At 48.2% G+C, this 27,867-nt stretch overlaps 1 protein-coding gene across 4 annotated transcripts; it reads right to left on the bottom strand.

The window, feature by feature from the left end:
- Positions 1–167: 167 nt before the first annotated feature.
- On the bottom strand, positions 168–27,867 carry Sgsm3 (small G protein signaling modulator 3). Of its 4 annotated transcripts, none has more exons than XM_036208991.1 (22): positions 27,792–27,867; positions 8,933–9,030; positions 7,926–8,011; positions 7,479–7,545; positions 5,602–5,807; positions 5,403–5,510; positions 4,773–4,916; positions 4,295–4,490; positions 3,878–4,023; positions 3,411–3,635; positions 3,008–3,062; positions 2,799–2,926; positions 2,556–2,711; positions 2,408–2,462; positions 2,128–2,177; positions 1,815–1,967; positions 1,576–1,646; positions 1,456–1,504; positions 1,290–1,375; positions 982–1,104; positions 816–876; positions 168–687 (listed from the first exon to the last, which is right to left on the bottom strand). In XM_036208991.1, exons 2-22 carry the CDS (start codon positions 8,940–8,942, stop codon positions 607–609), a joined length of 2,256 nt encoding a protein of 751 aa, XP_036064884.1. In that variant the 5' UTR covers positions 8,943–9,030; positions 27,792–27,867; the 3' UTR covers positions 168–606. The 4 variants fall into 4 exon arrangements, with proteins under 4 accessions (XP_036064884.1, XP_036064886.1, XP_036064887.1 ...); XM_036208993.1 differs by having other exon boundaries at positions 621–687; positions 978–1,104; XM_036208994.1 differs by having other exon boundaries at positions 662–726; positions 978–1,104.

Raw genomic sequence — 27,867 nt, 5'->3', positions numbered from 1 at the left:
CTGGGCCTATTCCATAGCAGCATCTAGAGGTCACACTGGCCCTAATCCCATCAGGTGGACTTGGCATATGTTCAGCAAGGGCCCAGAGTCAGACCATGTCAAGTGGTTTCTGATGGGGTAGCCTTGAGAGAACTCAGGCCTGGCTGAACAAAAGATGGGAGACGTTCTATCACAAAATGAGTTTATTTACAATCAAAGAAGTCAAGAGGAGGCCTTCATCTGCCATTAGCCTACCCCTGCCTGAGCAGACCAGCACGGGCATGGCTCTCCACTTCTTCACAAGGTTTTTGGTTAATAAACCATATGCCTGGCACCCACGGCTTCCTTAAGGAACTTGGCAAGACACTCCCCAGGAACACATTAAGGAGAGAGGCTGAGCTGGCCACCAGGATCTGCTTTTGCCAACTGCGAGCATGGGGTGGGGAGGCCTGGACACTGATCATGGGTCCTGAACAGGCTCTGGAGTGCTTCCTTCCCTGAACCTCCTACCTTGGGGAGGGAGGCCTGAGGCTGGCCAGGGCTCTGCTCTTTCTACTGAAGGGAGGGGCCTGCCAGGCAACCCATGACTGGGGTAGGCCTGGGAGCCGCGAGCAGCTGGAAGGAGGGTCATCCATCTATGTCCCAGCTGAAAAGGTGGTGCTTCACCAGCATGTCCTGAACACCCTCCTTCAGCGGCTGCTTCTCCTCCTGTGCACAGAACAGCCCCAGTCAGGGGCAGGGACCACCCTGCAACCACACAGGTCACTTCAGCCCAGACTGCACCACAGCCCTCCTGGCAGAGGCAATGCCAGGAACCAACCAAGCCACATACGCACCTCTCTCTTAGCAGGAAGCTCCCAGTCCTGGGAGAGGCTGAAGGCAAAGCAGCAGAGGACACTAGGGACCAAGGGACAGTCTCTGGTCATTCTGGGCTGTCCCGCCAACCCACCCGCCTATAACACCACCAAGTTCCAGGCCCTGCAGAGCTGCCCACTCACCCACCGTAGCTCACACTTGATCTGGACCCAGCCAGGGCTGCGCAGGAAGGACCAGGGCTGGTACCACTTCTCCACAGTGGGCAGGCTGGAGCAGAGTACCTCCAGCCACAGGTGTAGGACCTGTTCACTGGGAACAAGACAAAAAGAGGATGGGGCTGGAGGACCCCAACCTGCAACCCCTTCCCAGGAGCTCCTAAGCACCCTCCACAGGCAGGTGAGGCCTCCAATGGGTCCAGAATTCCTGAGGACCTCCTCACAACCCCGGCTCTGCCCCGGGGTACTCTTTGAAGGGCTCTCCTTCTCTATACTTACTTGAGCCCCACACAGATAAGTGAGCGGAGTTTGACGTCCATTTGTGCGTGTGCCGCGTCATGGGTCACATTCACAGACTGCACAGCCTGAGAAGGGCACAATGTCACTCAGTGCCCAGTGGCTGGCCAGAGAGGTCTCAAGAATACTGGCAAGTGTCCTAACTTACCCGGTACAGCAACTCTTCGGGGGTCAGGACTTTGCCATCTTCATCCAACCTACAAGAACAAGAGTGCCGTCACTGGCTGCCATGCTGGGCACTGGCAGGTGGCACAGGCACTATATGTACCTGTATGTCTTACAGAGCACCAGGCGGGAGTACACGGAATCAAAGTCTCTCTCGACCTCCCGGCCCGCTGCCTGTGGTGGACAAGACACAGTGTGAGTGTGAGGGCAGTGGCGGTGAGCACACGTCACCACCCTGCAAGCTCCTTCCAGCTCCTCCAAGAACCCAGGGAAGGACTGAGGTGAGCAGCACGGGCACCTTAGGGCTGGGACTCAGAAGGCCTTGTTGCCAGCAGTGATTACCTCCTCAATAAACAGCCAGGGATGGCAGGCCCCTCCAAGCAAGGATGGCTTCTTCAGTCCATGTTCAAATAGGGCCTTGAGGGCTGGGCAGAGGGTCCCTCGCACGAGGTCCGTGACTCCTTCTGTCACAGAGTCGTCCCCCGCAATGGAGTACTGGTGGAGAGAAGGTTTGAGAAGCCCTAGCCTGACACCTGCAGCCAGCCACCCTCTCCTGTCTTCCTGGCAGTTCCCCTAAGCCAGGGACTTGGGACGTGGACCTTGTAGGAGGATGCTCCCACACCAAGCGCTGTGAGGAGCAGCTCCACACTCTCACCTCTTTGCTCCGTTCATCCAGGACCTCCACAAACTTGGCTGGAAACCAGCCTGTGGGAGGAAGCGGCCATGTGAAGAGCAGCCGTGGCCATCCCAGCCCTCCTTCCCAAGGTTCAAGGCCAAGGGCTCCCCAGACCACCCAGAACCTTGTGTGGGCCAGGCATGCCAAGAAGACCAAGGGGACAGAAAGCCCAGCTCCTTCCGAGGCCAGGGAAGAGGAAGGACTAGTACAGCCAAGGCTCATCTCCCTCGCCAGCCCTGCAGCAGACGGAAGGCCTCACCTCTCAGGCCGTTCAGCTCGCCCACCCAGCAGTGCTCATCCTTCTGAGAAATAATCTGCAGGAGAGGACAGGACAGGGCTCAGGCTGACACCCAGCATGCTCAGCAGCACCAGCTCCCAGCAGGGAAGGTGGGGAGCAGCCCACACACCGTGATGATGTCATTTTTTCGGAAGCCTAACTCGTCATCATCATGCCGCTCAAAGTCCAGCAGAGCCTTGGCCCGGCGCCGGTGGCTACGTAAGCACGCCACATAGTTCTCGTGGTCCCGCTGGTGGCTCTCCATGCTGTAGTCTGGGGTCAGCTCCTGCCAGAAATGGAGGAGGAAGCCTCAGTGCCGACAATGGGCTGGGGAAACGGAGCCCCAGACGGAGTCCGGGAGCCTGCCACTCACCACACTACAGTTCCTGGGGTCTGTGCACTGGAAGTGGCGCGCCACTCGCAAAATGGCTTCCCGGAGGTCAGCGACCAGCTCCGTCTGCTTGATGTTCTTGGCCTTGAGAGCCTCCAGGTCATCCTCCCCTAGGAGGCACACAGGAACAGTGACCGGCCCTGCCCAACCTCCGGAAGAGCCCGCGCAAACCCACACCAGTGCTCACTCACCAAAGAGCAGGGAGGAGATGCCAGACTTCCTCCGCTGAGACCTGCGGCGCACAACCTGGAGAGGAAAGCCGCTCAGCAGTGGCCAAAGTAGCCACTCAGAAAAGGAAGACACTAACTTGCTGTGTCTCACCAGTGCCTGGACATTTCTAATGCCTGAAGTGGACTCTGAGATCAAATCGTGTCTTCAGCTCAGGCAAGGGCAATGTCCCCCTCACTAGCGAGCCCAGGAATGCATGTTACCAAGGAAGCCTAGGTCACCCCCAGTGGCCGCCTGCTTGTCTAACTGGGCCATTGTAGGCATGTGCAGAGCGTGAAGGGACGGTCTGTTTCCTACAGCCCCTCACTCTGGGCTTCCTTGGGAACTCCATGATTTAGCCAAGATAGAGCCTCCCACGCAGCCCACCTGAGAGAGGTTGGCGGTGGCACTAGTCCCCATGCTCTGGCCTTGGTCTGCAATGAGGTAGGCCAGGTGCTTGCGGCGCTGGGTCTCCACGGCCACATCAGTGAGGGAGCCAGCCAGCCGCATGGCCTCCCCCAGCAGCAGCTCTGCATCTTCCATCTGTGCTGGGATGTCTGACAGTGTGTTGAAGATGGAGGCTGAGTTCTCTGACTGTATCAGCTCTTCCTCCTGGGGGGTGGGAGAGTAAGGGAGCATGGCCCTGGCACCCTCCCCAGAAACCCGCATCCTTCAGCAGGCCCAGGAAGATCTACCCCCAAGCACACCCACACTCAGGGCTTCTCTCAGGCAACACTATGATGAAGGCTGGACCACCACAGTGTCTCCCAGGGCTGCTGTACTTGGTACATGCTCTCCTGTTCTCAGTCTGGAAGCTAGGTGGCCCAGGTCAGTGGGTAGGAGACTGCGAGCACCTTGAGGCGCAGCATGCCCAGGGTCGTCTGGAACAACACCAGGGAGCCCTCGTAGAAAAACAGGTCCCAGATGCGCAGCAGCAGTCTGATGTGCACCACACTGGCGAAGGCCGTGAGGAACCAGTGCAGTGTGATCAGGGATAGCTCTGCCAACAGATACCAAAGCCACAGGGGCTGAGACCAGGCTATGGCCTACAGAGAACATCCTGGGCAGGAGCCAGCCAGCTCCCAAAGAGCAGCAGAGGGGAGAGGGAGGGAAGGGGTCAGAATACAGAAGACAAGAGCAACATAAACCACGTGAGCCTCTGCCTACAGCCTGGCCATCAGCCCTCTGCTGCCTTGAAACCCCAGAGCTCAGAGTTGGCACTACCATTTGGGATCCCTGGACCTTGGGAGGAGGAGGCAGCCAGGCCTCACCGATGTCATGTTCCTGCAACAGTTTGTCCAAGCGAGGCAGGTACTGAACGATCAGGTGGCGCAGGACCCGCTGGTCAGTCTGGACACCCAGCAGGGTCGTGCTGAAGTAGGAAGCAGGCAGCAGGTCCTCAATAATGGCACACATCATCCAGAAGGCATCCTCCTCCTCCAGGAAGAGCAGGAGGCAGGCAGCCACCTGCACAGAGAGGGGACGTGGGGCTTCTACCTAAGTACTCATGTGAGTCAGAAAAGCTGCCCCATTCTAGAGTGGCTGCTCAGGAAAGGCTCTTGGGGATACTTCCTGAAGGTGTACTTTTCAAGCTGGTTGAGAGGGTCCCTGGGAAAAGAAACACATTCCCATGGCCCACCTTGGGGATTCCCAGATCAATCCCTGCCTCCCATCCTTACGGCACCTCAAGGGAGAACATCCACCACAGGAGGCCTGGAGAAGACCCTGCTTGCCTCCCAGGCTGCTCACCATGCCTGTGCCCTGGCAGTAGCCAATCTCTGGGTAGAGCCAGGCCAGTGCTCGGAGGACTCTGCGCAGGCGGGGCACCCCGATGCTGTTCACGTTGGCAAAGCAGGCATTGCTGGGCATGGTGCGGAGCAGGTCCTTTTCAATCTGTCAGATCCCCACACCACCCCACAAGACCTTGTTTGATGCAACTGTAGACTGACACCCACCCACTAAGGGAGAAGCTGTAGGTGGGTGGGCTTCTGTCCCATCAATGGGGCTTCCTTAGGGTCCAGCCAAGGCTAACCCTCCCTTCTCCAGAATTAGATCCCATCAAGTATGGAACTGAGCCCACACCAGCCACCTGGGAACCTCCTGCCTGACCCAGATCAGTATTTAAAATTTCCTGCTCTTCCTAACGTGGAGCCATCTCCTCCATGTCCTTCTACACACTTTAGATAACTCTCCCTGCGGCACTGAAGGACCCAGAAAGGAGCACGTTTACTCCAGGCCACATTCATGAGTCAAAGGGTTGCCCACCCCGCCAAGGAGACCAACAAGGGGCAGTCCAGAGGTGACCCCTCCCTCCTGCCAGGGCGTACAGGCTCTGCCAAGCAGCTCCTCCTGGCCAGCTAGCCGGCTGTCCCGTGTTACCTGTTTGGCAGCAATGGTCTCATCATTGGAGCTGTTCTTTACAATCTCACGGTAGGACAGCTCAGAGTTGTTCTTCTTCTGTAGCGCCCCAGATAGCCGCATCCACAACTGGAGAGGGAAGTCACAAAGCAGTTTCTTTTGTGATAGGCCGGGGCACTTTGAACTCTCCGTGGGGTCCTTGTCTTTGTGGCCATCTCACCTGTGGCCTCATGCCATGTGGGATGCCAGCCAGAACTAGGGAGCGGAGTTTCTCCGAGCGGGGGAGGGAGGCTGCAATCTTGTCCCAGGTGAGATCCCCCACATCATGGTTGTGGGTAAACTCCAGGTGGGCCTGCCACCGTAGCCTCTGAGGGGGATCCTCCACCAGGGGCGCCCCTGCCATCTGGCTGCATCCAGGCTCAGAACCTTCCATGAAAGAACAGAGGAGGGACGGAAACGTGTTCCTCACGTGTGGCCACACCCCCACAGCAGCCACGTCTGTCCTGATGGGGCTTACTGCTGTGTCCAGGCCAGATGGCTCCACTGCCCACAGTCCCTTGTGAGCTCTGGCCACACAGTCTTCTTAGTGGCAAGGGGGCCTAAGCAGACCCTTCTCAAAGCAGCCCCAGAAGCCAGGTCTCCGGCCCCAGAGGCTCAAGAGGCTCCTTGTACCCCTAAACGCCAAATCCAACCCATTGCAAATACAATGGGCTTTGTGTACGTGTGTGTGCGTGTGCGTGTGCGTGTGCGTGTGTGTGCAATAGTGCAGGTGTAGAGGTCTGGGACAACTTCTACAAGTCAGTTCTCACCTCCCACCATACAGGTCCCAAGGATTGAAATCAGCTCACCAGGCCTGGTGGCAAACACCTGTATCCACTGAGCAATCTCACCGGCTCTGGATTTCCTTGCGTCTTGCCTAACCCCTGACTACTGGCCCATACCAAGACACCAACCTTTGCCTCTAAGGGCCATGGCAGTGGCCATCTCACTGGCCTCCACAGCAGTCACATGGACCTTCCAGGACATGTCAGATCATGTCACTGCTCAGGCTCAAGAGCAAAGGCTTTCGGGCTCCATCATCTGCTGCTCCGTCCTCAGCTCTCACCTTCCTTCTTACTCCCTGCACTCCATTCTTCTCCAACAAGCCCATTCACTCCAGGACCCGAGGACCTGCCGCTGCCCTTCCCCAGTTCTCCCAGTCTCTAGTCAAAGTCTTCCCTTCTGAAAAGCCTTACGTAAGGTAATGTTCTACCTCCCTCTTTGCTGCCCAGGACAGCCAGAGATCTGGAGAGAGACCCTGTCTTAAAAAAGAAAAGAGGTGGTGCGGGAGAGGTGGCTCAGTGGCTAAGAGCACTGACTACTCTTCCAAAGGACCTGGGTTCTACTCCCAGCAACCACATGGCAGCTCAGAGCTGTCTGTGATTCCAGTTCCAGAGGACCCAACATCCATGGCAAAAAACCAATGTATATAAAATAAAATTTAAAAATTAAAAAAAGAAGCTACAAAAATATTACAATCAGCTGTAATATGATATTATGAAGCCATTAAAAATGTGTAAAGTAATGTTTAAAAACCTTCAGTAACACAGAAATGCTCCTGGTATAACATGTGACATTTCACAGTGTCAGGAAAAGAACACTTCGCACAACAGCAGCAGCTTCTTCAAATTGTGAAACTAGGGGTTCTTTTTTTTTTTCTTTCTTTCTTATTTATTTTGGTTTTTCAAGACAGGGTTTCCCTGTGTAGCTTTGCGCCTGTCCTGGAACTCACAGAGACCCGCCTGGCTCTGCCTCCCGAGTGCTGGGACTAAAGGCGTGCGCCACCACCGCCCAGCCTTCGTTGCTTTCATCTTCACCCCTTTCCTCACTGTCTAACTTCACTACAGTATACACAACTGCTGTATTATGGAAGGTCAATAAAATTTATCTCAAAAAAAAAAGTTCCCATAAACTTACATCACTCTTAGATGTACTCTGTCCTAAACTCCTTAAATGACACCCCCAAACCTCAGAGGTCACATGCAGTGGAATGCAAAACCCAGGGCCAGGATCCTCCGAGAACATCAGGAAGATCACACAGAAGGAGCTGCGTCTTACCTTCCTTGTCCACACGGAAACCAAACTCATCATAGCAGAACTCTGGTTGCTCTGCAGACTCTTCCTTCTAGAACCAGGATTAGGAAGCAGGTTGTCTGTCCTCCACAGTGAAGCAGTTCCAGAAGATGCCACCCATATGGCTGACTGCTAAAACCCACCCTGATAAAGGTTACCCTTCTGCAATGCCTTCTCTGGCCATCATTAAAGTACAAAGGGTCACTGCCATGACTGAATTCTCCCGTGTCTCCATGATAGTCTTCCTCCTAGCTAATGACTGAGTCCTACAGGCTCAAGACACTAACATGCCATCTCTAGTAGTGAGCCTGTGACCCTCTGTGAATGAGGAGTGGGTCATCTATTCCCAGAATACTTGCAAAGGTACTTCTCTTCATGAAAAGCATGGGAGCAGCATGGCAGGCTGGTGCCTGGCTATGCTGACTGCTATACCTGTGTGTATTTTGCCAGGATCTCCTGGGGCCATATGCTTGGAGTCAGGGCAGAGAAAGGGCCACTAGCAGAAGGCATGAGGTTTCCTACAAAGATCAGAGAGAACAATCAAGAGAAGCAGAAACATCAGGTTTGGTGGCACACACCTTTAATCCCAGCAGAGGCCAGGCATCTGAGTTGGAGGCCAGCCTCGTCTACATAGTGAGTTCTCACTCCAAGCCAGGCAGGAGTACATTGTCATGCCCTGTCTCATAAAAAAAAAAAAAAAAAAAAAGCCGGGCGGTTGGTGGCACACGCCTTTAATCCCAGCACTCGGGAGGCAGAGGCAGGCGGATCTCTGTGAGTTCGAGGCCAGCCTAGTCTACAGAGTGAGACCCAGGAAAGGCGCAAAGCTACACAGAGAAACCCTGTCTCGAAAAACCAAAAATCACAAAAAAGACTGGCTATACAGAGTGGGCTGATGAGGCTGGTAAAGACACCTAAAAATGAGCACTACGGTAAAGCAGCAGCATGTCCAACACAGAAACTCAGACCCCCCCACACACACCCCAAGTTTCTGTATAGCAGCCCAGTCCTGGAACTCGCTTTGTAGATCAGGCTGGCATTAAACTCACAGAGATCCACCTGCCTCCCGGGTGCTTGGCCTAAGGTCGTGCACCACCACTGCGTAGGCTAAACTCAGACTCTTTACCTCCTTCCCTACCACTGTGGGAGGATTCACAGCAGAGGAACATGGAGCTAGAGACTAAACAGAGAAGATAGTTTCAGTTGCTGACCCAAGAGCCCAAAACCTTCTCTTTCCCCTTTCCTCCTCTCTAGTATGGATCGTTTTTTCAGTTGTTTGAGTTGTTTTTGAGAAAAGACCTCACAGCTCAGATTGCCTTTAAACTCTATGTGCTGTGGTAGGCCTTCAAGTCCTCTTCTTCCTCTGCCTCAGTAGAAGGCTAATTAGGAAATGAGTCAGCTCCACCACGAGCTCCTGGTGAGTGTGCAGGTCTTGTCCCCACCTGACATCATGTGCAGCAGACAGTAGCAGGTCTTCACTGATCCAGGCTTAGATGGTCATCACTGGCATCTCTGACTGTCATGAGGCTCCTCATCCGCCCTGTCAAGAGAACAAAGGAGAGGTTGTTCCATGTCACTCCTCGATCCTGAAAGGACAGCCCTCTCTGTCTACTGTCATTTTTCTCTTTCTTTCTTGATTATTTTTTCAAGACAGGGTTTCTCTTTGTAGTCCCGGCTGTCCTGAAACTTGCTTTGTAGACCATGCTGCATCAACTGTGTACTTCAGAGCTCACCATCTGCACCGAAATGAGGTGGTGGCACACGCCTTTAATCCCAGCACTCGGGAGGCAGAGGCAGGGGGATCTCTGGAGTTTGAGGCCAGCCTGGTCTACAGAGCAAGACCCAGGACAGCCAGAGCTGTTATACAGAGAAACCCTGTCTCAAAAAAAAAAAAAAAAAAAAAAAAAGAAATAAAAAGAAAAACAAAAGAGAACGGGGTATCTCTCTGGGCAGGGGGAGGGGTTGTCTTCTGGAGATCTGGATTCTGGCATTCACTTCTTTGAATCTCAGTTTTCTTACCCATAAAGTGGATACTACCAGCCGGGTGGTGGCGGCGGTGGCGAACGCCTTTAATCCCAGCACTCGGGAGGCAGAGGCAGGCAGATCTCTGTGAGTTTGAGGCCAGCCTGGGCTACAGAGCCAGTTCCAGGAAAGGAGCAAAGCTACACAGAGAGACCCTGTCTCGAAAAACAAAACAAAACAAAACAAAAGATGGATACTACCACTTATACCTTACAAAGTTCATGAAGATTAAGTAAGACGATGCAAATGAGGCCCTCAAGCACACCATCTGACGTACCATCAGGAAACTGAGGATCCTAGTAACTTCTAGAAAGTGACTATTGGGGGGAAAATCACTGCTGATATCTGAGCCGTGGGTCCAGCCTGTACATTAAAAACTGTTAAGCTACATGAAATTGCTGGTCCTCGTGTATGATAGCTACAAAACCAGTGTCAAATGGTTTGATGCAATGTATGCCCAGATGAGATCCTAAGACAACACATAACCACGAAGGAGGTGATTGGGTTGTTCCTTGAACAGAGCATCAGGGCATGTGACAAATCCCAGGAGGCAGAGGCAAACAGACCTTTATGAGTTTGAAGCCAGTCTGGTCGATATAGCGAGGTCCAGGCCAGCCACAGCTACACAGTAAGACCCTGTCTGAAAAATAAGAGGAGGAGGAGGAAGAGGAGAAGGAGGAGGAGGAGGAGGAAGAGGAGGAGGAGGAGGAGGAGGAGGAGGAGGAGGAGGAGGAGGAGGAGGAGGAAATAGGGCAGAACAAAAGCAGGAGGAAAACCGGTTGTTTTAAGTGGAGGAAATGGTATCTGCAGTGGAGGGCAGAGGGGCCGGAAGACAATTCTCAGTCAGCAGCCCCCATCTCAGCAGCCTCCTACTCACTTGCCACTCAGCAAACAATGACTGAGCCCTGAGCCAGGCATGCCTGCCCAACAGTGAACAAGGTCAGGCTGCTGCAGTGTAGTTGACAATCAGACACGAGAAAAACCAGATGGGACTGTGAGTCTCAGAAGAGAGGGGCTCTCTGTGTCATATCAAAAGAGGCTTTGAGAGCTGAGGTCTGAGCAAGGGTCCAAGGGAAGCAAGGGATCAAAGCCTGGACTTCACTGAGAGAGAGATCCAGGTGCAGGTGCAGTGAGGGGATCAGAGTGAGAGGAAGCAACAGCAGGAGCCAAGGGGACCTCATCCTGACAACAGGCCTTCAACCTTCATTCTCAGAGGGAGAGATCAGGAGGTTCTGAGCAGCCATGAAGAAAAATCTGATTAGGATTGGATAAGTTCTCCAGATGCCCAGAGGTCTATGGGGACTTCAGGCAGGAGCCGACGGCCCAAGGTAGGAGATGATGTGGGCTTTGCCTGGGTGAGAGCACTGAGAAACGGTCAGGCTGCAGGTTTCAGCTCTGAATTTTGAATGCATGTGTGCATCTTTGCCATTTTCATGTATGTGGTATATGTGGATACATATACTTCTTCAGGCTTTCCTTAAGCCTCCCAGACGTGATACTGCTAAACTGGGCAGGCAGGTTTTTCAGCTTCTAGTTGCTATGGAAAATTCCCTGAAAGCACCCATCTGAGAATTGACAGAAGTAGCCCAAGGAGTGAGTCACATCTTGGCTACCTGGTCTCTGTGGGCTGCACTCCTGTCGCCACAGGGGTGTGAAGAAGAAACTACTTTAGGAAACCCTAACTGATGCAGCTACCTCAAGAAAGTGTTAACAATTAAATGCACGTGCTTAAAGGAACCAGTCCTGATGATACATATCCCCCACTAACTTACCAATCCCCAAATTTCCTGTTAGACAAATGTGCCAGTGTAGGCAGGCACATAGCTACTGCTCATGTCCTGTGGTCTCCTGGCGTGGACTGAGGGAACTACACCTACAAGAAGGCAGGACTTCTGTCACACGGTAGCTTTCTGCAGACATCTGCCAGGAAACACAAAGGCAAAAACCCTGACTTCTGGGTGCACTGAAGACCCTGAAGACCACGCTTTCTCTCTACAGAGGTAGCGCTGAAAGCTACAGATTGCCCGAGAAGAGCAGCTCAGAGCGGGGAAAGTCGGAGAAAGGCTGAAGGAAGGAGGAAGTTCGCATGGCCACCAGAAATGCTCCCAGCACCTACATGGTGCCTCAAGACCATCCATAACTCCAGTTCCAGATCCAATGTCTTCGTCTGACCTCCCTGGGCACCAGGCGTACACACATGCATGCAAAAATACTCATATACATAAAATAATCTAAAAAAGAAAATTTAAATAAAAATAAATTGTAATAGAAGTTTTCATAAAATAATAAAAGTTGGATATTGCCACTGTGACAGTATAAAGGGCTTAACCTTTAAGAGATGATTAGGTGTGTGCAAGCCTTTAATCCCAGCACTTGGGAGACAGAGACAGGAGGATTGCAAGTTTAAGGTCAGCTCATCTATATAATGGGATCCTGGCTCAAAACAAACAAAAGGTGATTGGACTATTAAAGCCATTAGACAGCAGGAATGTGGGGTCTACTGCTCTTGGATCTGTTATTATACATTTTATAATCTAGCCTACGTTGTCCAGGCTGGTCTTAAACTCTTGGACTCAAATGATCCTTCCACCTCAGCTTCAAATGCTGGCACTATAGACATATGCCACTATGCCCAGCTTGGTCTTGATTTTTTATGTTATTTTCTTTGGAAGTATTTGAGACTACAACTATTTGAAATTTCAGACTTTTTCAGAATTTGGAAAATTTAAGTAGACTTTATTAGGGAAGCATCCCTAACTGGAAAATCTGAAACTATTTATTTATCTATTTGTTTATTTATTTTTAGAGATAGGATCTCTCTATATATCCCTGGCTGTCCTGGAACTTGGCTAGACTAGATTGGCCTCAACTTCACAGAGTTTTGCCTGTCTCTACCTATGCTGGGATTAAAGGGATGCGCCCCATATCCGGCCTGAAACTTTTAAAGCATCAGAAACACTCAAAAACTCTAAGAGCACTGGCTGCCCTTCCAGAGAACTCAGGTTCAATTCCTAGCACTCACATGGTGGCTCACAACTGTCTTTAACTCCAGTTCCAGGGGATCCTATGCCCTCTTCTGGCCCCTGAGGGCACTTCATGTATATGGTACACAGATATATATTTGACATAAACACCTATACACATAGAACAAAATAATAACTTAAATTTTAAATTTTTTAAAATTTTTAAGTCTTTTTATGTGTATCGGTGTTTGCCTGCAAGTATGTATACCATGTGTGTTTCTGGTGCCCAAAGAGATCAGAATGGATCTGATTCTCTGGTACTGGAGTTTCAGATAGCTGTGAGCCATCACATAGGGTTCTGGAAGTTGAATCTGGGTCTCCTACAAGAGCAACAAATGCTCTTAATCACCAAGGCATCTCTGCAGCACAAAATAATAATTAAAATTTAATGTGCAGTTTGCTGATGCAAGTCTTTATCCCAGCACTCAGGAAGCAGAAACAGGTAGAAATCCACAGGTTTGAGGCTAGCCTGGCCTACACAGTGAGTTCCAAGTCAGCCAGGACTACACAGTAAGACTCTATCTCCAAATTAATTAATTAAGTAACTAATTATGGGTAATGTTATAGTATACATATTGTAATTAGAAATAATTACAACTTAGTAATTGCACTGGAGTAAGAGGGGTGCAGGTCTCTAAGCCTTTCCTCCTCTGGTGGCAAAGCTACTACTGCCACCTCAAATTTCCTTCTTTGGGGACTTAATGTTTATGCAAAATCAAGTGGAGAAAAAGTGGAGGGGAGGAGGTGCAAATAGCCCGTCTGTAACTGTGAAAAGGACACCTTCCCCCTCATTTGTAGGTAACACTTTACCAACACAGCACAGCTTGAATTTGACATCTTAGCAACCTAGGAAAACATGAGCTTCTTAAACTGCTAAATGGTAACGCCATCACTTTTCAAGTTATTGTAGGAAGCCCTCCCGCCAACAGTCTAAATAATCACTGGAAAATGACTCAGGGCCTTGAAACTAGAACTGGCAGGCCCCAGTTTTATTCTGTAAAGGCTGGACAAGGTACCTCTATTACCCAAGCTTTCACATGGGGCTACAGACCAGCATGCTGACATGAAATATTTTTCTAAAAACAAAAGACATAAAAGCAGCCTACAAGAAAAGAGACGCTTACCAAGAAGAGCAAAGCACAGCCATCTGCAAAATACACTCCTAGGGGAAAAGATGCCATTTCCAAACCTATTTTTCACAACGCTTCTGTGTCTCCTGAGTTCTGTGCAGATGCCCACAGGACCATCTTATCCACTGGCAACACAGTAAAATGTAAACACAAATGAAAGACTGAAGTTCAGCAACTAGACAAATAAGCTCTCTGGCCAGATGTGGGAGGAAACAAGACAACTGGCTACGCAGCTAGAAGACCTTGTCATAAAAACAATAAATCAAAGTCTCCAGATTAGAAACAGCCACTACGTTTATTATGTATGACAAAGGAAATTCTGGACTCTCCTTTAAATTTTTGTTTGGTTGGGTTTTTTTTGTTTGTTTGTTTGCTTTTCTGAGACAGGGTCTCACTCACTATGTGGCACTGGCTGGCCTGGAGATTACTATGTAGACCAGGCTGGCCTTGAACACACAAGATCCACCTGCCTCTGCCTCCTGAGTGCTGAGGAAAAGGGGTGTACTGCTAGGACCAAAACGACTTGAAGAAGTAAGGGTTCATTTCACTTACACTTCCAGGAAACAGTTCATCACTGAGGGAAGTCAGGATAGGAATCCCAGCAGGGCAGGAACCTGGAGGCAGGAGGTGATGCCCTGGCCATGGAGGAATGCTGCTTCCTAGCTTTCTCTTTATGGCTTGCTCAGCTTGCTTTCTTGTAGAACCCAGGACCACCAGAAATGGGAAGGGCCCTCCCACATCACTAATTAAGAATTATAATTTCCATAAGCTTGCCCTATCTTATGGCCCTATCTTTTTTTTTTTTTTTTTTTTTGGTTTTTCAAGACAGGGTTTCTCTGTGTAGCTTTGCATCTTTCCTGGATTTCACTCTGTAGACCAGGCTGGCCTCGAACTCACAGAGATCCACCTGCCTCCTGAGTGCTGAGGTTACAGGCGTGTGCCACCATGGCTCGGCGGCCCTATCTTATGGAACCATTTTCTCAACTGAAGTTCTCTCCTCTCAGATGATTCTAGCTGTGTCGAGGTGACATAGAAACTAGCCAGCCCAGCCCAGCGTTCCAGTTCCTAACCAACCTGTCCAGACATAATAGCTACCATTCACTACAGGCTTTCTCCATGCCAAGAACTCTAATACGCAGAGCTAGATTGAAAGCCGTAGAGGCCAGCCAGGAGTAGTGGTGCACACTTTAATTACAGCACTCAGGAGGCAGAAGGTAACAGCTCTGTTAGGTGAGGCCAGCCTGGTCTACATAGTGAGTTCTGGACAGCCAAGGTTATGCAGAAAGACTGTCTCAAAAACAAACAAAAACCCTGAACCAAAATGTGAAGATATGAAACAAACAAACAAACAAAACAGGGCATACATTTCACATAAAATAGAAGGCACAGTAAACTGGGCAGTAGGTAGAATTTTACTTAATACTCTTGTATCTTTTTTTTTTCTTTTGTGTGTGTAAGGTCTGCGTGTCTGTCAAGTACACACGTGTATCTGTGTTAATGCCAAGTATTTTTCTTTATTGCTTTTCGCTGTGTTTTTTTTTAAAAGATATGTTTAATTTTAAGTATATGGGTATTTTGCCTATTTGTACATCTATGTATCATGTGTGTATAGTGCCTCTGAGGCCAGTAGAGGATATCAGATCCCCAGTACTGGAGTTAGATCATTCTGAACCACCATGTGAGTACTGGGAATCAACTCCAGATCCTCTGGAAGAGCAGCCAGTGCTCTTAATCACTGAGTAATTGTTCCTTCACCTCCCTCCTCTTTTTGAGACAGGATCTCTCACTAACCCTGGGGCTCACCAATTCTTTCTTTCTTTTTCTTTTTCTTTTTTCTTTTTTTTTTTTTTTTGAGCTGAGGATCGAACCCAGGGCCTTGAGCTTGCTAGGCAAGCACTCTACCACTGAGCTAAATCCCCAACCATCACCAATTCAAGACTAGTTGGACAGCAAATCCCAGAGTCCCTCCTGTCACCCAGCACTGGGATTATAGGTGTGCAGTTATGGTTGGTTTTGTTTGTTTGTTTGTTTTGTTTTGTTTTTTGAGACAGGATTTCTTTGTGTAGCTTTGGAGCCTGTCCTGGAACTCACTCTTGTAGACCAGGCTGGCCTCGAACTCACAGAGGACCACCTGCCTCTGCCTCCGGGAGTACTGGGATTAAAGGCATGTGCCACCACTGCCCAGCTTGCCTGGCCTTTTATGTGGGTGCTGGGGACCTGAACTCAGGTCCTTACGCTTGTATAGAAAGCACTTAACTGAGCAATCACTCCAGTATCACCTTTGATACAGCTAATGCAACAGGCATAGGTCTATAATCCCAACACTGGGGAGGATAAGGAAGGAGGACCAAGAGTTTGAAGCCATTTAGGGCTACGGAGTAAGTCTGAGACCAGCTTAGGCTACATTAATGTTGTTTCAAAAAATAAACCAGAGGCTGGAGAGACAGCACAGCTGTTAAGAGCTGGCTGCTCTTCCGGAGAACCTGGGTTTGATCTGATTCCCAGAACCCACATGGCAGCTCACAGCCATCTGCAATCTTCAATTACTGGGGATCCGTGCCCTCCTGGGCCTCTGAGGACACCAGGCATGCACATGGCACATAAACATACATGCAGGCAAAACATTCATGCACATAAAATATTGTTTAAAAAATAAAAATAACAAATGTTTTAAAATATCAAATGGTGAGGCTAGAGAAGTAGCCGTAACCAGTAGAGCACTTGCCGTGAAAGCACGAGGACCTGAGTTTGAATTCCAGAACCAGATAAAACCAGATACAATAGGACCCGTCTGTCTTCCCACCACTTTCCTAATGCCTCCTGAAACTGATTTTTCTTAGAACCCGATGCTAACAAGGAGCCAATATAGCCTACGTCAATTACAGATCTCTCTGGTGGGACCTCCACCTCCCCATCTACTAGCTTACAACCACGCCGTCTTTTTAAAATGGACCCAATCATTTCCTTCCACTCTCCAACCTTTTGGCTTCCTTTCAAAGAAAAGTTATCACTGGGTGTGATGGCGCATACCTTCAATCCCCAGGGTCAGTTGAGGCTAGCCTGGTCTACCTAGAGAGTTTCAGGGCAGCCAGGGCTATGTAAAGACCCTATCTCAAAAAAAAAAAAAAAAAAAAAAAAAAAGGCAAAAAGGCCTAAATTTGTTCCCTTACTTATACGGGATGACCTAAGGCCCTGTAGTATCTGCACACTATATTCCCCCAGATACTGGAACCTGTTTGCTTCCTCTCAGAGCATGGTGCCTGGATACAGCCGCCATTAGTGCCAACCTTCTAGAACTGGTCCTCCCCCAAACACCCCAATGGCCCTTGCTGAAAACATGTTTATTATTCCACCACCTTTTAAGTCCCTGGGGTGACATCTGAGGTAAACCCCACTTTCTCAACGGCCTCCTCTAAAACCAGCGTTAGCAGAAGAGCACTTCTCCAGCTCCTGCTCCTCCAGGTCTGCTACTGGAACCACCGTCCCTTCCTTAAGTCAATATTCCCTTTGTGGCCAGAGACATAATGTTCTTAGGCCAGAGAGGTGTGGCAGCATAATGCAGAACATACACTGGGCAAACACAAGCCAGGCAAGGAGGAACCTCCCCTGGAGCAGACGCCAAGGAGCAGGCTGTCCCTTCCTGTTCAGCAGCCAAGAGAAATGAAGCCCTCCTATTTGAACTTGCTCAGGCCCACAACCATCATCTCTCTGAGGCCTTCGAGTCCCTCCATGGATCATTCCTCTGTATTTACAGCTTGGCAGTATCCGGCTGCTAATGAAGAAACCAAAGCAAGGCATCTGCATAGCCCAAGTATCCCACCATTAAGGAAATGTGTTCGCTAACTGAAAGAAGCTCAGCACTCAGGTAGCCCTGAAAAACAGTTAGGTGGTTTTGAGGAAAATAAAGTTACTTGAGGGCCAACTAGTGAAAAAAAAAATACTGAAAAATCTTTTTGTTTTTAATTTATAGCAACATAGGGAGTCTGGAAATGTAGCTCAACTAGTAGAATGCTTGCTCAGAATGCAGGAAGTCCTGGGTTTGATCCCCAACACCACACAGAAACAGTATATGGTGTGTAAACTGGTCACCTCAGTACTCTAGAGGTGAGGGCAGAAGGATCAGAAATTCAAAGTCATCTTTGGCTACATTCTAGGCCAGCCTGGGATAGACATATATAAGACCTTTTCTAAAACACGAAAATAAATTAAAAATACAAATTGGGGCTAGAGGGGTAAATCAGTCATTAGTATGCGCTGCACAACCATGAAGACCCAAGTTTGGACCCCCAGCACCCACATAGGAAGCCAGGCAGAGCAGTGTTCATCTTATTACTTCTTTGCATGTCTGCCTTCTATAATATCTTACTTAGGCTTCTGTGATAGTTCTTCATATTCCATACTTGGCATGTGTGATTTAAGCAATCAGGTTGAGGGCTGGGAACTGTATATTGGGAACAGTGCTAGCCTAGCATGCATGAATACATGAGCCCTGCGCTCCACCCTCAGCACTACAGAATATATAAGACCAATCAGGCCCATATACCTAAATATCCCATTGTAAGAATAACACCACTATACTGAAGTAACCCTAACTACTGAATGATCCTTCCTGCCTTAGCTTTGTTCAGAAGGTGTATGAACAGAGGAATATAAGCCTGAGCTAATGGCCGAGCAGTTATAATTAATATAAGCTTCTGAGTGATTATTTTATAAGCGGGCCATAGAACTGCAGGGGCGTGGCAGGACTGGAGAGAACTTACAGCTACAAAGACCACACCTCCTAATAGTGCCAGTCCCTATGGGCTTATGGGGGCCACTTTTATCAAACCACCACAGACGTGTGCCACTAGAATGCTGAAGATCCCAACTCTGTCTCTCACACCTGTGCAGCAAGCACTTTACCCAGTGAGCCATCTTTCCAAGCTCTCAACCCTTTCCTCCCATTTACTTACTGTGCACAGTTAGCACAGAAGTCAGAAGACAACTTGCAGAAATCGGCTCTCTTCTGCCACCTTTGCCCCAGGGCCTGAACTCGGGGCATCGGGCTTGGAAGCATGAGCTTTACCCACAGCCATTCATCCACTTCCACAATCCACTTCTGCATCCACTTAAAAAAAATTTTCTTTTAATCTTACTTAGTTGCCAGGTGGTAGTGGCACATGTCTTTAATTCCAGCACTTGGGAGGCAGAGGCAGGTGGATCTCCGAGTTCAAGGCCAGCCTGTCTACAGAGCTAGTCTAGGACAGCCAGGAAAACACACACACACACACACACACACACACACACACACACACACACACACACACAGGGGATGCTGTGAATGTATTGTTCTGATTGATTGATTGGCTAGTAGCCAGGCAGGAAGTATAGTATAGGCGGAATAAGCAGAGAGGAGAATTCTAGGAACAGGAAGGCTCAGTCAGGAGTTGCCAGCCAGACACAGAGGAAGCGTGATGTGAAAGTATTGGTAAGCCACAAGCCATGTGGCAACTTATAGATTGATAGAAATGGGTTAATTTAAGCTATAAGAACTGGATAGCAAGAAGCCTGAGCCATTAGGCCAAACTGTTTAAATAATATAAGCGTCTGTGTGTTTATTTAGGTCTGAGTAGCTGCAGGCCCAGGCAGGACTGGAGAAATCTCCAGGTACACGCACACAAAAGCTGTCTCAAAAAACAACAAAAAAGTATTTAGTTTATTTTATGTGTATGAGGGCTTTGCCTATATGTATGTCTATATACTATGTGTGGACCTGGTGCCCACAGAGGTCTGGAGAATGTTACAGCCTTATCCCCAATAGTTACAGACAGTCTGGAGTTACAGATAGTTGTGAGCCATAATGTAAGTGCTGGGAATCAAATTCTGGTTCTCTGCAAGAGCCAAGAAGTCTCCTAACCAACAAGCCATCTCTCCAGCCCTGTGTGTATCAGCTCTCACCACGTACATCATGCTTCAGACAAAGTAAGGCTGACTCAACTGCCTTTGTGCTTTTTCTTTATTGTTTCTTCTGCTTAGAAGGCTGCCTTGCATGTCCACTTCTTTCCATTTTTCAGTACTCGGCTCTGAAATCCCTCTTCCGTGATACCTTCCCTACTGCTACCTCTCAGCATCTCCTTATACTCACATAATGCCACACACACCACAGCCTCATTTGGCCAGCTGTATACCTTATCTGTCCTAGCAGACTGAAGCTCTGTTAGGGCTAAATCCTTCAGCATCTACGACTTAAATTCAGGGTTTCCTAGAGATTAAATCAGCTGCCTGTGTTCTGAGTACTTAGTCACCTACTGGATGAAACATCTGCATGTATATACCTTCCTTAGTATTTTGAAGATTTGATGAGAAAAGTCTATATTTACCTTATTTAAACATGGTACAGTGAAAGAAGGCCTGAGTTTGATGATCTGTTCTGTCACTAAGTTGAGCCCTTTAAGCAAAACAATCTCTCAAAACCTCCATTTTCCTTTTTTGTTGTTGTTGTTTGTTTCTTGAGATAGGATCTCACTATATAGCCCTGGCTGTCCTAGAACTCACTGTGTAGACCAGGCTGGCCTGACCTCACAGATAACTATCTGACTCTACTTCCTGAATGCTGGGATTAAAGGCATACACTAACTACACTCAGTTAACCTCAGCTTTCCTATCAGTAAGATTAGGATAGAAAAGTACCTGCAGAGTAAGTGAATACATACTTACCACCTCTAGCACCATGCTCAAGACCCTAGCTTTAATCCCAAACACCAGAACAAAACCTCTACCACAGAGTTGGCATGGAAACCCTATTTTCTTTTTCTTTGGTTTTTCGAGACAAGGCTTCTCTGGGTAGCCTTGGCTATCCTGGAACTAGCTCATTAGACCAGGCCTGCCTCTGCCTCCCGAGTGATGATTTAAGTAAAGGTGTGCACCACCACCCAGTAGAAACCCTATTTTCTAAAATGGTCTGCTACATTATAACCTACCCCACATCCTCTTAACCTATGACAATGACAATCCTCTCACTGAGTGGTGGAGTTTTTATGCCCCCTCCTCTTGACATGAAGCAAACTTCTGTGATTATTTAAACCCAGGGAACACTGCCCAAGGTTTTGCTATAAAAATACCAATGCACTTTCACCAATTTCCATGAGATGCTAGCACATTTACCACACACTGTGATTTAGGTAAGGTTACATGGGAACGTCATGTATAGGTGCTCTAGGTCAGTCAAATAGGGTAGGATCTAGGTAGCAGCCACCATTAACATGTAACACACAAGACATACATGTAAGGACTTTTTTTTTAAGGAGGGGGAGGGGAGACAAAGTCTCAAACTGCTGGAGAAGATGGCTCAGAGGTTAGAGCACTGCTGCTCTTCCAGAGGCCCTATGTTTGATTCCCAGCACCCACATAGTGACTCACAACATCTGAGTCCAGTACCCCAGGATCCAATGCCCTCTTCTGGCCTCTCTTGCACATGGTACATAAACATACATGGCCGGGTGGTGGTGGCAGTGGTGCATGCCTGTAATCCCAGCACTTGGGAGGCAGAGCCAGGCAGATATCTGTGAGTTCGAGGCCAGCCTGGGCTACAGAGTGAGTTCCAGAGTGAGCACCAAAACAACACAGAGAAACCCTGTCTCAGAAAAACAAAACAAAACAAAAACCCCACATACATGCACACAAAACACTCATACATATAAAATATTTTTATTTTAAAAAAAGAGCACTGGCTGCTCTTCCAGAGGACCTAGGTTCAATTCCCAGCATCTACATAGTGGCTCACAATTGCCTGTATGTCACTCCAGTTCTAAGAGATGTGATGCCCTCTTTTGACCTCTGAGGATACCAAGCTCACATGTAGACAAAACACCCAAACACATAAAATAATTTTATAAATGTTGAAGTTTCACACCGTAGCCAGGGTGGCCTCGCATTCACAGCCATCCTGCCTCAGTTTCTCTAATACAGTGCTATCAGGACACATGTGAGCTGCCACAGTCTGGCACTAAAAGGGAAAGGCAGGCAATGAAAAGACCTTTTTCCTTTTGGTTTTTCAAGACAGGGTTACTCTATTTTACAGAGCCCTAAATATCCTGGATCTCACTTTGTAGATCAGGCTAGCCCACAACTCACAGAGATCCGACTGCCTCTGCCTCCCGGATTAAAGGTTTGCAACACTACGCCTGGCTGCAAAAAAAATTTGTTGACTTAGTAAGTAAAGATAATGAATAAATGAGCCCCCGCCTGGCTGAAAAAAAATTTGTTGACTTAGTAAGTAAAGATAATGAATAAATGAGCCCCCAAAGAATGGTAAACAGACAAAGGAGCTTAATACAAGCCCCAGTGGATGAGTCATGTATATATAAACCACAGAGCAGAAGTCACTCTGTTTAGGAAAACCAGGCAAAATATCTTGAGAGAAAGTTTGTTACCAAAGAAACAAACAGGATAGAGCCAAGGCATGGTGGCACATGTCTGTAATCATAGCACTTAGGAGGCAGAGGCAGGATGATAGACAGTTCAAAGCTGGCTTGGGCTATATAGCAATTAATTGGGATGGGCTGCCCAACATACCACATGATCCTGTGGCGGTAAGAGGACAACTCTGTAGAGTCAGCTCTCTCTTTCCACCTTTACATGGAACCAAACTTAGGTCATCAGGCTTGCACCTGATGCTGAGCCATCTCACCAGCCCTGTAGAGCAATTCGGAGGCCGGCCAGGACTACACACAAGACTGCCTCAAAAAGGAGAAGACAGAGAAAGGAAAAGGAGAAGGGGTGAAAGCAATACTGGACTTTAACCTTATTCTCAAGTCACACAAGTTAAGGATATTTGCCAATGGAATGCAAACATAAGAAGTGGGAAATGACCTGCTGTTTCCTGTCTTTAGAGTGTTATCTAGAAGGCCCCACATTATTTTGTTAAAGGAAAAACACAAAACAAAACCCTTCTTTGAGCTCCAATTGCAAATCATGCCTTTTCTAAGACTTCTTATTATTATTGTGACTGGATCTTCCCTATGTTTCCCAGGCTCACCTGGAAATTTCTGGGTTCAAGCAATCCTCCTGCATCAGTGTGGGAGCCCATTTTCGGGTTCCTCGTGGCTTTACTCAGCAGGTCTGCATGGAGGATGATTAGGGCCATGGGCCTGAGTGCAGGTGTCTGAGATGGTCTGCACTTCGCTGTGCTGGGGGAGGAGGTCTTTTGCTCCACCCCCTTGGCGTCTCTGTAAATACCCTGGGGCAGAGCGTCTGGCCCACTGGAAAAGGTTCCAGGCCCTCTCGAGGCTATCCTGTATTTTGTCTGTTTATCTTCGCACTATAAATCCTTCTATCTAATATTTCCTGCTGATCACACTCAAGAAAACTCTGGGGAGCTGTGGGATTGGTGGGTAAACTCTCCACACATCAGCCTCTGTGGTAGCTGGGAATTCAAGCCTGGGGCATCTCCTGTTTTAAGAATAAAGACTTTGGGTAATTAGTGCATTCAATTTCAGTATTCATGTTACTCTTGTTGAGAATCTATCCAATGAAAGCTAATCAGTGAGTCAAAAGAAGCTAATCTTCTAAAACATACATCATTAGAGAAAAAACACAACTATAAAGTGGGGCTCAGGGATGGCACACACCTGTGGTCCCAGTCCTCAGGACACAAAAGCAGGAGGATCTTGAGTTCAAGGCCAGCCTGGGCTATATGAGAAGACCACATCTAAAACAAACAACAATAAAATACACATAAATACAGCCAGCCACAGTGAGAAGAACCTGTGGTTTCTTTATCTGGGAGATAAAGGCTGGAAGATCAGGAATTCAAGGCCATTCTTAGCTATGTAGTTACTTTGAGGCCAACCTGGGCTACAGGAGACCCTTTTCAAACAAACCTCACAAATACAAAATATATAACGCAAATGCTTTAAAATGCAGGAAATGTGGAACTGGGTGTGGTGGCTGTAATCTCGGCACTCAAGAAGAAGAGGCAGGGATGTCTGTGAGTTTGCAGCTAGCCTAATCTAGATAGCAACTTTCAGGCTAGCCAGAGTTACGTAGAGATCCTGTTTCCCAAAACAAGGGGAGGAGGTAAAAATAAGAATACAATCAGAAAAGACACACAATGTTAGAAGACTCAGATAACAGTAACTGTGCCTACTAAAAAGAGGCTAATGTCTCATTTGTGAATGGTGATCATAAGGCAATGAGCCTACACTTTCAAAACAGGAATGATTTATTACATATGCAATATTCAAAAGCAGTGTTGTCAAAACAGCTGATAAGCTGCACAGAAAACTTAGCCTCATTATTTGGTCGGATGCCCACTACCACAAGCACTCATCTCTACCATGCTGAGCACAACAATCCCACAAGGCATTCAACCTTCAAGTTATCACTCACCTACTGTTGATCTAGGGAGAGAGAGGTAAGGTGGTGAACAAGACAAAGGCCCTACTTTTCAAGAGCTCACACTGAGAGCTGGGATTACAAAGACACACTTGTGGTTCAGTTCCTGGTCTGTCAGACTCCAAAGCCTGTACTTTATCTTTCAACCATGTCACTACACATGGTGTGTGGGGATGGGGGTATGTTCCTCCCTGGAAGAAAAAGCCACACATACAGGCTAATACTACTTCTAGAGCAAGGTAAAGTTTCTCTGTTAGTGGTCCAGCATCTTTCCCCAGTTCCCAAGATTGAAGACTTTGATGTAAGCATTTAACATAAGATACTGACGGTTTCCAACTTTTTTCTTCCTAGTCCCTAAACCCTGAGGGCAAAACTTACAGAAGGTGGGATACACAGTAGCTATTCAGGACATGGCTGAATGAAGTTCATCAAGGTGGAAGCCAGACCGGAATACATTAAGCAAATGAAAGAGAGGGATAGAATCTGCCCCCTCCCCATTGTTTGAGACAAATTTTGTGTATCCCAGCCTGACCCAAACTATCTATAGAGCTGAGGATGACTTTAAACTCTGGATCCCCCTGCCTCCACTGGGATTACAGAGAGGTACCACCATATTCAAGCACTTGGTGCTGAAGATCAAATCCAGGGCTTCATGCATGTTAGACAAGCAACCTACAAACTGAGCTACATCCCCAGGCCTAGAATCTGCTTTTTAAGGACAAATATAGAAAGGAAAATGGACCAGGTGTGGTGGCACACATTTTTAATCCCAGCACTCAGGAGGCAGAAGCAGACAGATCTCTGTGAGTTCAAGGCCAGCCTGGGCTATAGAGCAAGTTTCAGGACAGCTTGAGCTACATAAAAGAGAGAATCTGTCTCCAAAAGAATAAAATATAAATAAATAAATAAGTAAGTAAGTAAGTAAATAAGTAAATGGATGAATGAATGTGGGAGAAATTGTAATTTCTGGGGGAAATATGACCACAGAAGTCATGTATATATGTAATGAGACGATGGAACTGGGAGTATAACTCAGCGTTAGAGCTTGCCTAGCATAGAAGAGTCCCCAGGTTTAATTCCAAGTGTTACATTAAAAAAATGAGCAAAGAGTTAAACATGCTTGTGCTGTTGTTCTGCAGTGCTGCTATTGAACACAGTACATACATACATGGTAGGCCCTGCACATAGCAGGTGAGCGCTCTATTATTAAGCCCCATCCCCAATACTTTGAATATACTTGTTGATAAGGAAATAGCAAACACTGTCACAAGAGCGGGAGTGCTGGGGATGGTGGTAGACGTTTGTAATCCCAGCACTTGGAAAGTGCAGGCCTGAAGATGTTGTGGTCTAGGCTATTCAGCAAGCATATGGGGGAGGGGAGAAACTGGGGCTAGATAGAGTTGACTAGAAGTTGGCTTTGTCAGTGTTTGTGAGAAAACCATGTAACCTCTAGGCCTTATTTACACATACGTAAAACATAGTACCACCTACAGTTGACTGTGAAAATCACGGTGTTTATTAGGCAGAAGGAACAGATTACTGTTGCAAGTAGCCGCCACACTCCTGTGTTCTAACTTCTCCAGACTAGCTGTCCTGGCCGGATTTCCTGTCCAATTTGTGTTCCATGCAATGACAAACAGGATCTTTATTTCTTCTGTGTACCACCCTTTGTGCAATATTCCCACTTCCTTATGACAATGTGAGCTCAGGAATGGCTGCTGGGAAAATTACTGCTGTTACCAGCTGAGTAATAGGCAGAGTCTGGAGAACAAACGGATGAAACTGATGTTAAGTCACCAAATCTACAAGATTTTGTACTCTTGCCAAAATCCTCATTGATAACAAAGAAGAGATAAAGTGAAAATACATACACAGAACATTTTTTTTTTTTTTGTGACTCTAAGCCAAGAAGATGTTCCTGCAGCCACTCCAGGCACAGTGTAACCAAAGAGATGGTCTCCTGAGTCACTTTCTCAGAATTTCCCTCACTTCTATGCCATACTACCCCAGTTCTTTCTTCCATCAATGTGACAAGTTCCCAAATTCACAAGGAAAGAAGGTTGGTGTGTTTTTATGGAGCTCCAACCTTTTGTTCACAACCTTCTTTTGCTAGGAACTAAACCGAAGGTCTCACCATGGTAAAGCAGGACCCTACCCCAGCCACATCCAGGACTCCCCACAGTCCCATCAATGTTTGTCCATGGGTCATATCCATCAACCCAAACAGCTCCCCTCTCACACAGATCACACACATCTGTGGTTAAAAACGGATAGAAAGTTGGGTGTGGTGATCTATGCTTGTAAGCCCAACATTTAAAAAATAGAGGCAGGTCAACAACAGAAAGTTCCAGACAAACAACAGCAGCAGCAATCAGGGGCTGGAGCCATAGCTCTGTGGTAAAGAGTGAATACCACTCCAGCAGAGAACCGGAATTCGGTTCCCAGAGCCCAGAACAGTTTCACAGCTGACTACAACTCTAGCTCCAGCATATCTAAAGACATCTTCTGACTTGTGCCGGTTCCTACCCTCCATGCATTTGTGAATGCACACATTCGTGCTGGCACACACGCATGCGCGCGCACGCGCACACACACACACACACACACACACACACACACAATCTTAAAAGTTTAAATTCAATCAACCAATCAAAAAAAATCAAGATGAGATAAATGACAAAGTTACATTAAGGATCTGGGGACAGCTCAGTAGTGGAGGGAGGCCCTGGGTTCCATAGCTATATTTGATTAGGATTATCAACAACAACAAAGCAAGGTATCAACCTTGACACAGAATCAACAGCAAATGCTCGTGGAGAATACGTGAAAAACACAGGTCACTAATGCATGGAGTCCAGAGAGAACTGGAGGCTAACAAAAGGATAAGTGGGCAAAGAACCAGGAAATGCATGTGCCTTTAAACTTAATCACCAGCACAGTCAGAAAAGCCACAAATGAAAAAGATGAAACTGAAAAGTAGTCCAATAAAAAAATCTGAATTTCCAGACTTGAGAGTGCACACTTTAATCCCACCCAGCACCTGGCAAGCAGAGCAAAAGCAGGCAGATTTCTGAATTTGAGGCCAGCCTGGGCTACATAGGGACAAACTTGAATTTACCTAGAAAATTTTCTTTTAAGGGATTTAAAAAAAAAAATTCTGGGTCATCCCTAAATATCCCACCAAAACCAAAACCCACGGTGACCCACCACAGATGTCACATGCAACATGAGACTGGAAGATTCGACACAATCTGTCACGGAAAAAGAAACTTGGAAGCATCTGTATTTCCCATGGTTGCATTACTGCCATATCAAAGCAGTCGGATCCACACCTAAACCTCAGAGTAATCCCAGAACTCCAACCGGAAGCACACGAGGCGACCCTGCCTAAATAAATGTTCGCCTCCGTTTCCCCCGTGCTCGCCCTGGGCAGCGCGCTCAGACTCGGCCCAGATGCTGACGCCGGGTCTTACATGAACCCCCCAAGTCCGCTCCGAAGGGCTGTCACCTGCCCAGAGGCCCGCAGCAGCCCCACTTCACAGACCGCGCTCCCCGCGTCGGGCGCAGTTTCTCCGGCCCGAGGGGGTGGGTCTGTCACGCGCGTCCCGGGTCGCCGTGGGAGCCGCCGCAGCAGCCCGCCGCCCCAGCCCGGCTTCCCCGCCGCCTGGCCCTCAGCCCCCACCGCTGCCCGCGGCCTCCACCCACGGTACAGGTGAGCGTCCGCCTCGCGGGGAGGCGCGCACCCCACTCACCTGTCTCCCCGCCACCTCAGCAGGTCCGACTCCCGGCTGGCTCCCAGACAGCGCGGCAGCGGACCCTCTGCGCACG

Source organism: Onychomys torridus, chromosome 16 (assembly GCF_903995425.1).
Source record: "Onychomys torridus chromosome 16, mOncTor1.1, whole genome shotgun sequence".
Lineage (NCBI taxonomy): Eukaryota > Metazoa > Chordata > Mammalia > Rodentia > Cricetidae > Onychomys > Onychomys torridus.
The sequence above is the reverse complement of the archived record's forward strand: the minus strand, read 5'-3'. Positions and strand labels throughout refer to the sequence as shown.